Source organism: Mauremys reevesii, linkage group 3 (assembly GCF_016161935.1).
Source record: "Mauremys reevesii isolate NIE-2019 linkage group 3, ASM1616193v1, whole genome shotgun sequence".
Lineage (NCBI taxonomy): Eukaryota > Metazoa > Chordata > Testudines > Geoemydidae > Mauremys > Mauremys reevesii.
In genome coordinates this window covers 193,895,275-193,908,803 of record NC_052625.1, presented here as the reverse complement: position 1 = coordinate 193,908,803, position 13,529 = coordinate 193,895,275, and the positions used below count along the sequence as shown (strand labels likewise).

The 13,529-nt window shown below is 42.7% G+C and overlaps 1 protein-coding gene across 1 annotated transcript; it reads left to right on the top strand.

Moving 5' to 3' along the window:
* The first annotated feature begins 2,375 nt into the window (after positions 1–2,375).
* On the top strand, positions 2,376–13,260 carry ENPP4 (ectonucleotide pyrophosphatase/phosphodiesterase 4). The gene is made up of 4 exons (XM_039532684.1): positions 2,376–2,696; positions 7,995–8,856; positions 9,964–10,134; positions 11,447–13,260. The coding sequence occupies exons 2-4, from the start codon at positions 8,028–8,030 to the stop codon at positions 11,806–11,808; spliced, it is 1,362 nt and encodes a 453-aa protein (XP_039388618.1). The 5' UTR covers positions 2,376–2,696; positions 7,995–8,027; the 3' UTR covers positions 11,809–13,260.
* Positions 13,261–13,529: the final 269 nt, after the last annotated feature.

The following is a 13,529-nucleotide window of genomic DNA, read 5'->3' as shown; positions in this document are numbered from 1 at the left end:
AAAGGGCCCAGAGCTTCTGCCGCTGCGGGGAGCCCTGAGCCCTTTAAATCCCGGCCCCAGCCCGGCCGCCAGAGCCGCGGCCGAGATTCAAAGGGTTCTGGGTTGCCCGCAGCCGCGGGGAGCTCCGAGTCCTTTAAATCCCTGCCACGGAAGCCGGTGCGGTCCGGCATGGCGTACTGGCTCTTGCCGGTACGCCGTACCGGACAGTACCGGCTTACTTTCACCTCTGGAAAAAGCTGAAGTACTTTTTTTGCCTTGGTCTTCACAGACAAGGTCAGCTCCCAGACTGCTGCACTGAGCAGCACAGTATGGGGAGGAGGTGAGCAGCCCTCAGTGGTGAAAGAATAGGTTAAGGACTATTTAGAAAAGCTGGACATACACAAGTCCATGGGGCCAGATGCAATGCATCCGAGGGTGCTGAGGGAGTTGGCTGATGTGATTGCAGAGCCATTAGCCATTATGTTTGAAAACTCGTGGCGATCAGGGGAGGTCCTGGATGAAAAAGGCAAATATAGTGCCCATCTTTAAAAAAGGGAAGAAGGAAAATCCGGGAACTACAGACCAGTCAGCCTCACCTCAGTCCCTGGAAAAAATCATGGAGCAGGTCCTCAAGGAATTTATTTTGAAGCACTTGGAGGAGAGGAAGGTGATCAAGAACAGTGAACATGGATTCACTAAGCGTAAGTCATGCTTGAACACCCTGATTGCCTTGCCTTCTATGATGAGATAACTCGCTCTGTGGATAAGGGGAAAGTGGTGAACATGATATATCTTGACTTTAGCAAAGCTTTTGATACAGTCTCCCACAGTATGCTTGCCAGCAAGTTAAAGAAGTATGGATTGGATGAATGAACTATAAGGTGGCTAGAAAGCTGGCTAGATCGTTGTGCTCAACGGGTAGTGATCAACAACTCGATGTCTAGTTGGCACCGGGTATCAAGCAGCGTGACCCAGGGGTCGGTTTTGTTCAACATGTTCATTAATGATCTGGATGACTGGATGGATTGCTCCCTCACCAAGTTCACGGATGACACTAAGCTGGGGGGAGAGGTAGATATGCTGGAGAGTAGGGATAAGGTCCAGAGTGACTTAGACAAATTGGAGGACTGGGCCAAAATAAATCCGATGAGGGGATGCTATGGCAGGATACAGGTGAGGGCTGTGGTGCCAGGGGGTTCAATAGGAAGCTACGGCAGGATACAGGTGAGGGCTGCGGTGCTGGGGCGTTCAATGGGAAGCTATGGCAGGATACAGGTGAGGGCTGTGGTGCTGAGGAGTTCGATGGGAAGCTATGGCAGGAATCGGATACAGGTGCGGGCTGTGGTGTCAGGGGGTTCAATGGGAAGCTATGGCAGGATACAGGTGAGGGCTGTGGTGCCGGGGTTTCAATGGGAAGCTATGGCAGGATACAGGTGAGGGCTGTGGTGCCAGGAGGGGGGTCAATGGGAAGCTATGGCAGGATACAGGTGAGGGCTGTGGTGCCGGGCGGGGGGGGTCAATGGGAAGCTATGGCAGGATACAGGTGAGGGCTGTGGTGCCAGGAGGGTGGTCAATGGGAAGCTATGGCAGGATACAGGTGAGGGCTGTGGTGCCGGGGGGGGGGCGGTAAATTGGAAGCAATGGCAGGAAAAAGGTTAGGGCTGTGGTGCCGCGGGGGGGCGGGGTCCATGGGAAGCTATAGCAGGATACAGGTGAGGGCTGTGGTGGCGGGTGGGGGGGTGTCAAGGGGACGCTATGGCCGGATCCAGGTGGGGGGTGGGGTGCCCGGCGGGGGGGGGTCAATGGGAAGCTATGGCAGGATACAGGTGAGGGCTGTGGTGCCGGGCGGGGTCAATGGGAAGCTATGGCAGGATACAGGTGAGGGCTGTGGTGCCGGGTGGGGGGGTCAATGGGAAGCTATGGCAGGATACAGGTGAGGGCTGTGGTGCGGGGCGGGGGGGGTCAATGGGAAGCTATGGCAGGATACAGGTGAGGGCTGTGGTGCGGGGCGGGGGGGTGTCAATGGGAAGCTATGGCAGGATACAGGTGAGGGCTGTGGTGCCGGGGGGGGGGGGGTCAATGGGAAGCTATGGCAGGATACAGGTGAGGGCTGTGGTGCCAGGAGGGGGGTCAATGGGAAGCGATGGCAGGATACAGGTGAGGGCTGTGGTGCCAGGAGGGGGGTCAATGGGAAGCGATGGCAGGATACAGGTGAGGTCTGTGGTGCCATGCAACTACTCCACAGCAGCTCGCTGCATCTGCCCCTCCCACTGAGCGCACAAAGCTTGTCCTTCTTCCCACAACCCGACCCACGCCCCCAGTAGCCTGCTGCCCCTGCCTGCTCCCCTGCCCCACACACCAGCGCGTGCCCGCCCACAGCAGCGCGCAGCGCCCTCTCTCACCTCGCACCTGCACCCTCTAGGAGCCAAACAGCTCCTTACATTTTCTTTCCGCTCCGGAACCCAGCAGGCCAATCAGATCACAGGCCGCGGGCGCTCTGACCAACCAGAGAGCCACCGGCTCTCAATAACGGCCCCCCTCCCCCCCGACTATAGCCTGTGGTATTGCGGTTCAGTTTTGGCAGTTGGGGCTGCCGTTGAAGGAAGAGAGGTGGTTTCACTGCGCAGGCGCGAATGCTCCGTTCGTTTCTCGCCTTGTGAGGAAACCGCGCAGCAGCGAGCGAGTGACCTTCTGGCGCTGCCTGGGGACGCGGAGGGGTAAGTTGAGGTTCCCGGCTGTGGTAGGGGCGAGTTGGGGGAGACTGCGCCCCCGGGGGAGGTGTATGCAGAGGGGTCTCCCCGCCCCTCCCCATCTTTTGACAGTAGGGTTGGACCCCCCCCCCATGTACGGTGCCCGGCCCGACTGTCTGACGGGGGAGTGTCCCCTTATTTTCTTATCCAGTAAGCCCGCCTCCCATCCCAAGTACCTGGTGAGGTGCACCTGCCTTGATCCGTTCCCGCCCCCAGTGGCTTGGGTGCCTGGCAGGGGGCCCGCCCTTCCTTGCCTGCGGTGCCAGTTGCACGCAACGTCCTTTACTGCGTCCCTGAGTGTCGCTGGGCTGGGCATGGGCATATGTGACAGTTGTTCAGTTTCAGCCCAGAGGTGGCTGCGTTTTGGGGGAAGATAAAGTGATCCCTGTTCACTGTAGTGTGTGCGGGCGCTCTGGGATCCTTGAGAATGAGAGGTGTTAAATAAATGCCATGTCCTCGGTAAAGTGGCTGGAGAAGATGGAGTCTGGGTTTATTTTCAGCTAAGGAAATGTGTTCGGAATAGAAAATGGGAGCGTAGTGTGGCCACCTTAGTGAGAATCTGTGTATGCGAGCATGTATTCCTGCTGATGCTGTTGTAAGCAGATGCCCCATGGTGATGTAAACCAGAAATGGATACTGGCTTTTTCCCTTTCCTTATATTTTGTTTCTTTGCCTGTGACAGCTGAGTAGTGTGCAAGATATGTGGATTTACATATTCTGAAATTAGATTGCCATCTTATTTCATAGTACTCATTTCACTTTGTGAGAAAATATTATGTTTTTGTTTTTGTTTTTGGAGTGTTGAATCTCAGGGTTGGAAGGGACCTCAGGAGGGCATCTAGTCCAACCCCCTGCTCAAAGCAGGACCAATCACCAACTAAATCATCCCAGCCAGGGCTTTGTCAAGCCTGACCTTAAAAACCTCTAAGGAAGAAGATTCCACCACCTCCCTAGGTAACCCATTCCAGTGCTTCACCACCCTACTAGTGAAAAAGTTTTTCCTAATGTCCAACCTAAACCTCCCCCTCTGCAACTTGAGACCATTACTCCTTGTTCTGTCATCTTCTACTACTGAGAACAGTCTAGATCCATCCTCTTTGGAACCCCCTTTCAGGTAGTTGAAAGCAGCTATCAAATCCCCCCTCATTCTTCTCTTCTGCAGACTAAACAATCCCAGTTCCCTCAGCCTCTCCTCATAAGTCATGTGCTCCAGTCCCCTAATCATTTTTGTTGCCCTCCGCTGGACTCTCTCCAATTTATCCACATCCTTCTTGTAGTGTGGGGCCCAAAACTGCACACAGTACTCCAAATGAGGCCTCACCAGTGCTGTGTAGAGGGGAATGATCACATCCCTCGATCTGCTGGAAATGCCCCTACTTATACAACCCAAAATGCCATTAGCCTTCTTGGCAACAAGGGCACACTGTTGACTCATATTCAGCTTTTCGTCCACCGTAACCCCTAGGTCCTTTTTTGCAGAACTGCTGCCCAGCCATTCGGTCCCTAGTCTGTAACAGTGCATGGGATTCTTCCGTCCTAAGTGCAGAACTCTGCACTTGTCCTTGTTGAACCTCATCATATTTCTTTTGGCCCAATCCTCTAATTTGTCTAGGTCCCTCTGTATCCTATCCCTACCCTCCAGAATCACAAGTAGAGTCCCTTAACTTCATATATCAGAGGAAAAAGACTAGTTTAGATCCCAATTTTAATCCTTTTTTTAATGCAAAACTATTTTAATGATGTTTCAATGAGCATGAGGGTGGATTTATGTGTTGGATTTAAAATTCCTCTGTCGTATTGTGACTTCTAATGCAACACATTGTATTAATGGATGTTAACCAGGAAGTTAAACTGGCCAGTCTAGCGTCATTTTTCCAAATTGAGTAGCACACACAGTGAAAATATAGTGAAAAGTAAATTAGACTTTCATGGATTCCAGTGTCACTAATGCCATCACTTGACCTTATTAACGGAGGTTAGGGGAATTATTATAACACATTTATCATTTGTAAAGGCAATCCTAAACATTCGGACTCTAAATTTAAACTACAGTTCTAAACTTCTTACTTAAAGAATAGTCAACACTTTGTAGCCTATTCCCGTGAAATGACTCTCGAATGGAAAACCAGGGTGTAACAGGTATACATTGTCACAATGTGAATAGAAATAGTTATCAAATACTTATCTCTTATAGCAATTAGAAGTAAAAAGTCAAACGTAGACCAAAAATTTAAGAAAGAGTTTAGAAAATCTGCCTGTGGCATTTCTGAGGTGATTCTTACAGTGGTATCTAAGATTTTGTTTGTATTAGGGATTTTTGCAGCAAGGTAACTACAGCAGTCCAAAACCTCCCCTCTAGACGAGCTATTGGCCTTGATCTACTAGCAAAGGCTGTTGCCATAAAGAATGTATGAAGACTGGCTGAAATTCTACTCTTTTAAAAAAACATGTCTACAGCTGGTGCCTCAGTCAGGGGTTGCAAGAGCTTCAGTTTTGGCACTCTGAAGGTTTGGGAATAGTTTTGTTAAACTTCTTGTTCAAACAGAATCCACTTTAGGTTAAGGATTTGGATTGAATTTATGGCTCTTTAGATGTCAACATATATTCTACTGTGCTAATTAGTTCACCCAACTTTCATTACACTACACAAAATTCATGAATATTAAAAAACTAAATGGGAGGGGGGAATGTCGGTTTTCAAGGCTTATGTTTCTGTTTGTATAGTAGCAACACCTATTATACAGGTGGCTAAACACTTTCCATTCTAACCCCCTGTCTGCAACTGCTTATTCCTTTTGGCAAACTGTTTGGGTTGAAATTTTTCATGCTTGATCTCTGCTTCAGGCTGAATTAATTTTTTTATTTAAAGCTTCAAAAAAATCCTTAAACTAAGGGGAAAATAGGCAGCTTTAACAAAGTAAAGCCACCTCTTAGACTTTTAAGAGCACCGGTATTTCAGGGTTTGAAATGGATACTTGAAACTTGGCAGGGGAAATAGTTCAATTGTGAAGGAGGTACTATATGATGCCCCTGATTTGGCTAACCTACAAAACACAGAAAACTGTCTCTTGCACATGTACAGTAGAGTTTGTCAGAAGCATGCTGTTAAAATTAATCTTCAAGCAATATTGCTTGACTGGCCCACGCTTCAAGAATATGTCCTCTGATATTGTAGGATGATTTGTGCGACCTGGAACTTCACATCATGTTTCTTAGCAATTTATTAGGCAATCCTAGTCCTTCCTACACAGTCCTCATGCCACCCATGCTAAATTGCAGCACATCCTCTCTGCTCCAGGCCAATCTCTGTCTGTCTGTTAGATAACTTTGTAAAACATGCCTTCAGAACTTGCATTGCTGTTTTCTAGATTAATGAACGGTCTGACGATGATATTATGCTACAGCATGAAGTTACTACTCTAAAAATTCTCTCTCATTGAAAAAACTGACTTGTAAAGAACATTTTCAGTCTGATATAGTAGTGTGTAGCAGTCCAAGTTCTAGCTTTGATGAAGGTAGAACTCCTGGTCAATTTGGCAGTGTTACCTGTGCAGCAGTCAAGGACTTGTCCACAAACAAGTAGTTTTCTGCAAACTGGTGTTCAAATCTACCTAGTGCTAGCCTGCTGCGGACTGTCTGTGAACCCTACTGATGTGCATTAACAATTCATTAATGTGCTTTGATCTGGTCCTGTTTTCAAAGAGGACTAGATCAAAGTGCATTAGTAAACTGTTAGTAGTGGATATCAGCATGGTTCACACAGTTAGTCCATAGATTGACACCCCATCTTGCCACAAATTAAATGTCTGTTTCTCAAGAAGTTCCCACTCGGTCTTCTTTTCTCAAAACTAAATATTCCCAGTTTTTTACCTTTAATAAAAATAATTAATTTCCTCATAGGCCTGATTTTTCTAAACCTTTTATCAGTTATATTGCTCTTTTGACTCTCTGCAGTTTTTGCAATGCCCAAAGCTGGACACGGTACTACTCTAGCAGAGGCCTCACAAGTGCCAAGTAAAGTGGGACAATTACTTCATATATTTTATGTACAATACTCCTGTTAATACACCCCAGAATATTAGCCTGTTTCTCGAGTGCCTCACATTGTTGCCTCGTATTCAATTTGTGATCCACTACAACCCCCAGATCCCTGCAGTACTACTGCGTAGCCTGTTATTCCCCATTGTGTGTTTGTGCATTTTAATTTTTTTGTTATTAATTGTAGTCAATTTGAGACAAATTTTCTAATTTGTCAAGGTCCTCTTGGATCCTAATTCTGTCCTCCAAAGTGCTAGCAACCCCTCCCAGCTTGGTGGTGTCTGCACATTTTAAAACCACACTCTCCATTCCATTATCCAGGTCATTAATGAAAATATTGAATAGTAATGGACCCAGAATGGATGCCTGCAGAACCCCACTAGATATATTCTCCCATTTTGACGAGTCATTGATAATGACTCTTTGAGTACAATCTTTCAATGAGTTGTGTACCCACAATATAGTTACTTCATTAATAGACCACGTTTCCATAGTTTGGTTGTGAGAATGATATGGGATTGTGTCAAAGCCTTACTAAAATCAGGATGAATCACATCTACTGTTTATCCATATTCACTAGGCCAGCAACCATGTCAAAGAAGGAAATTAGGTTGGTTTGGCATGATTTGTTCTTGACAAATCCATGTTAGCTGTTCCCTATTGCTGTATTATCCTCTAGATGAGTAGTTCTCAACCTTTTGTACTGGTGACCCCTTTCACATAGCAAACCTCTTATAAATTAAAAACACTTTTTTATATATTTTACACCATTATAAATGCTGAATGCAAAGCGGGGTTTAGGGTGGAGGCTGACAGCTTGCAGCTCTCAAGGTAATAACTTCATGACCCCCTGAGGGATTCTGACCCTCAGTTTGAGAACCCCTGCTCTAGACGATTACAAAATGATTGTTTGATAACTTGTTCCACTATCTTTCCAAGTATCAACGTTAGGATGACTAGTCTATAATTAATAGAATTTATGAAGTGAAAAGTTAAATTGGTCATGTATTTACCTAAACAACTGGGGCCAATTCTGCTGCTATTGATGTCAATGGAAATTTTACCATTGACTTCAGTGAATCCAAGATTGGGCCAATAGTGAGCTCACAGTTAAAATCCTCTCTGGAAAGACGTGAAAAATTGTAAATATTTAACAGCTATCTAAGCCATCTACAGTGTAACACATATTTTAGATTGAATGTATAATATCTTTTTTTAATTTTTCAGGTACATCAGATTGGCTGCTGGGAACACTTTGAAATGTTGTCCGCAATGAAATTAATGTTAACATTCTTTCTTTCTGGAATTCTAGCCTGTTATGGTGGAAATGCTAACTACAATTCAATACTCCTGGTGTCTTTTGATGGTTTCAGGGCTGACTATCTGAAAAACTATAGACTTCCTCATCTCCAGGAGTTTATTGAGGATGGTGTGTTGGTAGAACATGTTACAAATGCTTTTATTACAAAAACTTTCCCAAACCATTACAGCATAGTGACAGGCTTATATGAAGAAAGCCATGGTATTGTGGCTAACGCAATGTATGACAAAGATACAAAGAAGAAGTTTTCAGAGCTTAATGATACAGATCCTTTCTGGTGGAACGAGGCAACTCCTATTTGGGTGACAAATCAGCAGCAAGAGAATAGAAGAAGTGCTGCTGCAATGTGGCCTGGTACTGATGTAAAAATTAACAACACAATACCTCACTTTTTTATGAAGTATAATCGTTCAGTAACATTTGAAGAGAGAATGGAGAACATTACTATGTGGCTGAACAACTCTAGCCCACCAGTTACTTTTGCTACACTCTATTGGGAAGAACCAGATGCAAGTGGGCATAAATATGGACCAGGAGATAAAGAAAACATGAGAAAAGTGTTAGAACAAGTGGATAATCACATTGGTTCACTTATTTATAAACTCAAGGCATTGGGATTGTGGGAGAACATTAATGTCATAATTACAAGTGATCATGGAATGACCCAGTGTTTCCCACACAAGCTGATTAAACTGGATGACTGCATTGGCCGTGGTAACTACACTCTAGTAGACACGACACCAGTTGCTGCAATACTGCCAAGAAAGAGTATGTATATTTTTCAGTTTAATACTGAGAAAGTGTTAAACTTTTTGTCTCCTTTCTTGCTGGAAATTTCCCTTGTGGTGTATTACTCACAGGAGTTGGGAAGACAATCCAGTTTGTGTTGCACTATTTAGATAGAAAATAATGGATTAATGAATAAATTAAATTAGGGGTATCTGGTTACTTAAAAATAACTGGGCTCTGGCAATGAAGAGCACTTGTTGAATACCTAATATTTACCCTGCATGCTGTATACCCTCGCATGTTAATGAGGCTTATTCTAAAATAGTTGTGGATTCTCCATCACTGAAAACCTTTAAATCATCATGCTCTCAGAATTTTTTTTGGAAGTTCTATGGCCTGTGGTATAGGGGAGAGCAGACTAGGTGATCAATAGTCCCTTCTGGCCTTGGAATCTATTCATGCTTTTCCTCCTTTTGCTCACCCTGTCAGTTACTCAGTTGTATCACAATAATGAGAACTGTGTAAATAACGTCACTGGGGATTGAAAATTATACTGATCTGAGGTTTAGGGCTTTATAACTTATTAAACCAAATCATTTTGATTATCATTTTCCCTCTTTCATCCCCCTTCAATTACAGCCTGATTTCACTGGTCAAGTTTTAAACTGATAGCATTGGTTTTAGCTCTATATGAAAGCTGGACTCCCTAATGCCATTTTAGGGTCATGACTGAAGATTAGCACTTATTGATGACTACCAAAATAGGGCTAGAATTGATGTGGTTGATGGGGAAAAATGATCAGAAAAACCTGACTGACTTTAATGCAGGGTTCACTTTATATTTTTAAAAAAAAAATCTAGTTTCTTATCTGTGATTGAGTGTTAGAAATTATATTTTTACCTCAACTTTCATTCTCTCCACAACAAAATCTGAGAAGCCATTAGAGCTTCGAAGATGAACACAGTTACAGCAGAAACAAATGGTGACAAACACTGATCGGCTCAGTAATCAATCAAGTACCTAGGTGACACCCCCTCTCATTTGGCTTCAAAATTTTTTTTAAAAGTTTGCTTATGGATAATGACAGTAAATGGACAAACTACGTAACTGAATAGTTGCTATTTCATACACTATTTTCTTTGCAGACAAAACGTATGTATATAACTTACTGAAAAACTGCAGCACTTCCATGAAGGTGTATCTTAAAGAAGAGATTCCTGACAGGTTTCATTACCATCACAATAAGCGCATTCAACCCATAATTCTGGTTGCAGATGAAGGCTGGACAATTGTACAAAATGGGTCACTTACAAAATGTAAGTATTTTCATCCTTCATGCTCCTGGTGGCTTATTGTTGAACTTTTATTTCTATTGTTTGGATCCTAAGGTACTACTATCAGTCACCAAGTCTGTATGAATACATCTGCAATGACAATGGTCACAGTAGCCACAAGTTATTGATAGAGAATTTAGACCAATATTTTGAAAATCAGATGTAGTGAAAGCAAAGTGTCTATGTTCTGTATATTTGGGTAACCAAAAAAGGGAAAATATAAGCTTCCCTCTTTGGAAATCTGTATCTATAGCTGAATTCTGTTCAGTTTTCAGTCAGTCTTTCACGGACACCTAGTCCACAGTCCCACAGATTGATTGTAGAATTGTTGACCGTGGAAAGAAACAATGTATTTAATATGCAAACAGTAACCATTGTGTTGGCATCTTATACAAGTTTAAAGCAAATACAAGTGTCTTTAGAATAGTTGCTATAAAAAAAACCCACTATTCCCTGCTGCTAGAGTGATCAGCAGATAAAGGCCAAATTGAAAAGTGCTTCTACTCTGCATCCTGAAACCCTTCAAATTCTGAGCCTGGCAGACTACTAGAAATGGGTTCCAGGTGCACAAAAGAGGCCAGCTGTTGGTCCTGAAGAGTTCAGTCCATGAACCAACAACATGAGTGACCCAGTAAAGTACAGCTGTCATAGCAGGACACAGGGAAGATGTTTGGTTTCTATGTTGATTGGTTGTTGCTTGTTGCTGTTTGTTTGCATTCTAAATAATGTCATACTCTGGAGTTCGTTTATCCTAGAGAAAAACAAGATTGTTTACTCTTAAGGGAAAAAACCCAGCAAAAACTACTTTACTGTTATTCCATACTGCTAGAATCCTAAAAGTTACAATATAGTTTGTCTTAAATGGATTTTTACTGCAATTATTTTTTAAAAACCACAAATTGCTGCATGTCCTATATGAAAACTAGAGGTTAAAATGCCTGTTAAAATTTCTGCTGAATTGCTGTGAATTAGTACATTACCTACCTTGACCACTTTTAAAAAAAAAAATCTGGCTACAAACCTATCATATCATATAGACAGTGATGAGTCACTTTCATAATCCAAAGAAACTCCAGCAAAGGGCCCTGTTAATATTTAGGTAGGAAACTTTGCTATTAAAATATTCTTGTGGCTTTCAGGCATTAGTACAAGTGTTGCATTACTTTATTGTTCCTTTTTTTTTAAAGGAATGGACAATAGTTAATATAGCTGACAAAGTTTGTAAGCAACTTAGTTTGTTAGTTTACAACATTAATTTTATATTTGTTTATTAACTTTGCATTTCTCCTTTTAGTAGGTGACCACGGCTATGACAATGCTCTCCCAAGCATGCATCCATTCCTGGCTGCTCATGGTCCTGCTTTTCACAAAGGCTACAAGCAGAACACAATTAATAATGTTGATATCTACCCAATGATGTGTCACATCCTCGGATTAAAACCTCAGCCCAATAATGGAACGTTCAGCAACACCAAGTGCTTGTTAGTTGACCAGTGGTGCATAAATCTCCCTGAAGCAATTGGAATAGTTGTTGGTGTCCTCCTAGTGTTAACTACTCTGACCTGCCTTATAATAATCATGAAGAATAGAGTGTCCTCTCCACGTCCGTTTTCCCGACTTCAGCTACAAGAGGATGATGATCCCTTAATTGGATAGCAGATGTAGGGAAGTTTTAATCTCACTACTACATAGATATTAGGGTCTGGAAGTAAATGGTATGTTTAATTTGCAAGTTTGCTGATCATTCTATGATGCACTTTAAACAGTACTCATTTAAAATTGCCTAAGATGTACAGACAAACCTGTTGAACTGTTTGCCTCTGCATCTTGACTAACAATTCAATAGCACAAGATTCACAAATCTACACTGAAAGGATCCTGTGTTTCCTACTGGAAAAGGCATTTAACAAGACAGATGTTTTGCATTTGGGTATTTACACACTTGTAAAATATCAATTATAAACTAGGCTAGGAGTCTGAACTTTAACATTTGTAAATGAAACTGGCTGCATTTTGTATTAAATTTAATAGCAGTGATCTTACAATTCTTGCACTCCTGTATCGGTTGGAAAAATCTGTCCTGGGTCTTACTTTAAAACCAGTGGTTCTCTGGCTGGTGTATATTGATTGTTCTTGGAAACAAAGATTTCAATTTCTTGTATCTAAATGAACTAGCAATAGAAATTCAGCAGTAGTGGCAGTTCTCCCCTGCAACTATAAGTCAAGTTGTACAATGTTCCTTGTTTTTTAACCAGGAGGTGGTGTAATTTAAAGTACAGGACTGGGTTTATGGATATCGAGGTTCTTGTCCCACTTCTGACTTTCTGCATGGCCTTGTGCAAGTCAGTTGACTTTTCTCTACCACAGTTTCCTCATCTAAAGTCACCCCAGTTCTATAATAGTGAGTTGGTTTGTGAAATGTTTTGAGATTCTCAGGTGGCAGTCTTGAAGTACAAAATACTATTAAAGAGAAGAATATGAAAACATTTCTCAAATACACCCCTACCGTTCATATACACTTTAAAAAAAAACAAAACCCAAGTTTGGGATTACTTTTTTTTTTAAATGGGGACCCTTCACTTCAGGATAAGCTGTCTCTGGTTAAAACATGATTGTAATAACATGAAGAAAAACTTGAGTTTAGTGCTGAGGTAAGGATATGAAAAACCAATGAACTTTATTTTTTTTGTATCTAAACCTATTAACACAATTTTAAAGTTCTGTTGTAAACTAATGGTATTATCTGAAAACCACTGAACCTTTTAGTGATGCAGTATGATTTGCTATATGCCACTTCACCCCCAGGCTGCTGATCAGGGTTTGAAGAAAGAGCTCAAAGTGCTGAGTTTTGCTCTTGAATGGTGCCTTGCTGATACTCAGTGGCATTGGTAGCTCTAAAGGGAGCTGCATCCAGTTTTCCAGGGGTAGAAAAAATGGAAAATAAAGGGAATTTAGAATGTCACCTATGTGTGTATGTATATATGTGCTTAAGATCAGACTATTTTTAAAGGGCTAGTGCCTTAATGTGGTGAAATATTTATATTTTGATTGTATGGTTTTGGTTTCTGTGAAAACATTTTACATATGTAAAATAAATTTTAGAAAGTATTCTAAACTATCTTTTTCTAAGCAAAAAAAACATGGCATGTTGTTCATTGCTTTGGAACTGGTACAGCTTTTGCTGTTACAGCATGTGATAGCATTTCCCAGTTAATGCAGACTATGATCTTTATCTCAAAGAGGCTAATGCATCCAAACAGCAAATGGCTGTGCAGGGAGAGGAGGCACACATCAGCTACCAGCCTGGGCTAGGAGCAGGAAGGGCTCAGGTTGGTGAGGGTGGGTGAGAGCTTAAAGAGCCCAGGTACTGAGTAACC

Excerpts from the sequence above, each read along its gene's own strand:
- ENPP4 (XM_039532684.1), top strand. The coding sequence starts at position 8,028 with ATGTTGTCCGCAATGAAATTAATGTTAACATTCTTTCTTTCTGGAATT. Across the intron at positions 8,857-9,963 it reads TGCAATACTGCCAAGAAAGA|ACAAAACGTATGTATATAAC; the intron begins GTATGTATATTT and ends TTTTCTTTGCAG. Across the intron at positions 10,135-11,446 it reads AAATGGGTCACTTACAAAAT|TAGGTGACCACGGCTATGAC; the intron begins GTAAGTATTTTC and ends TTCTCCTTTTAG.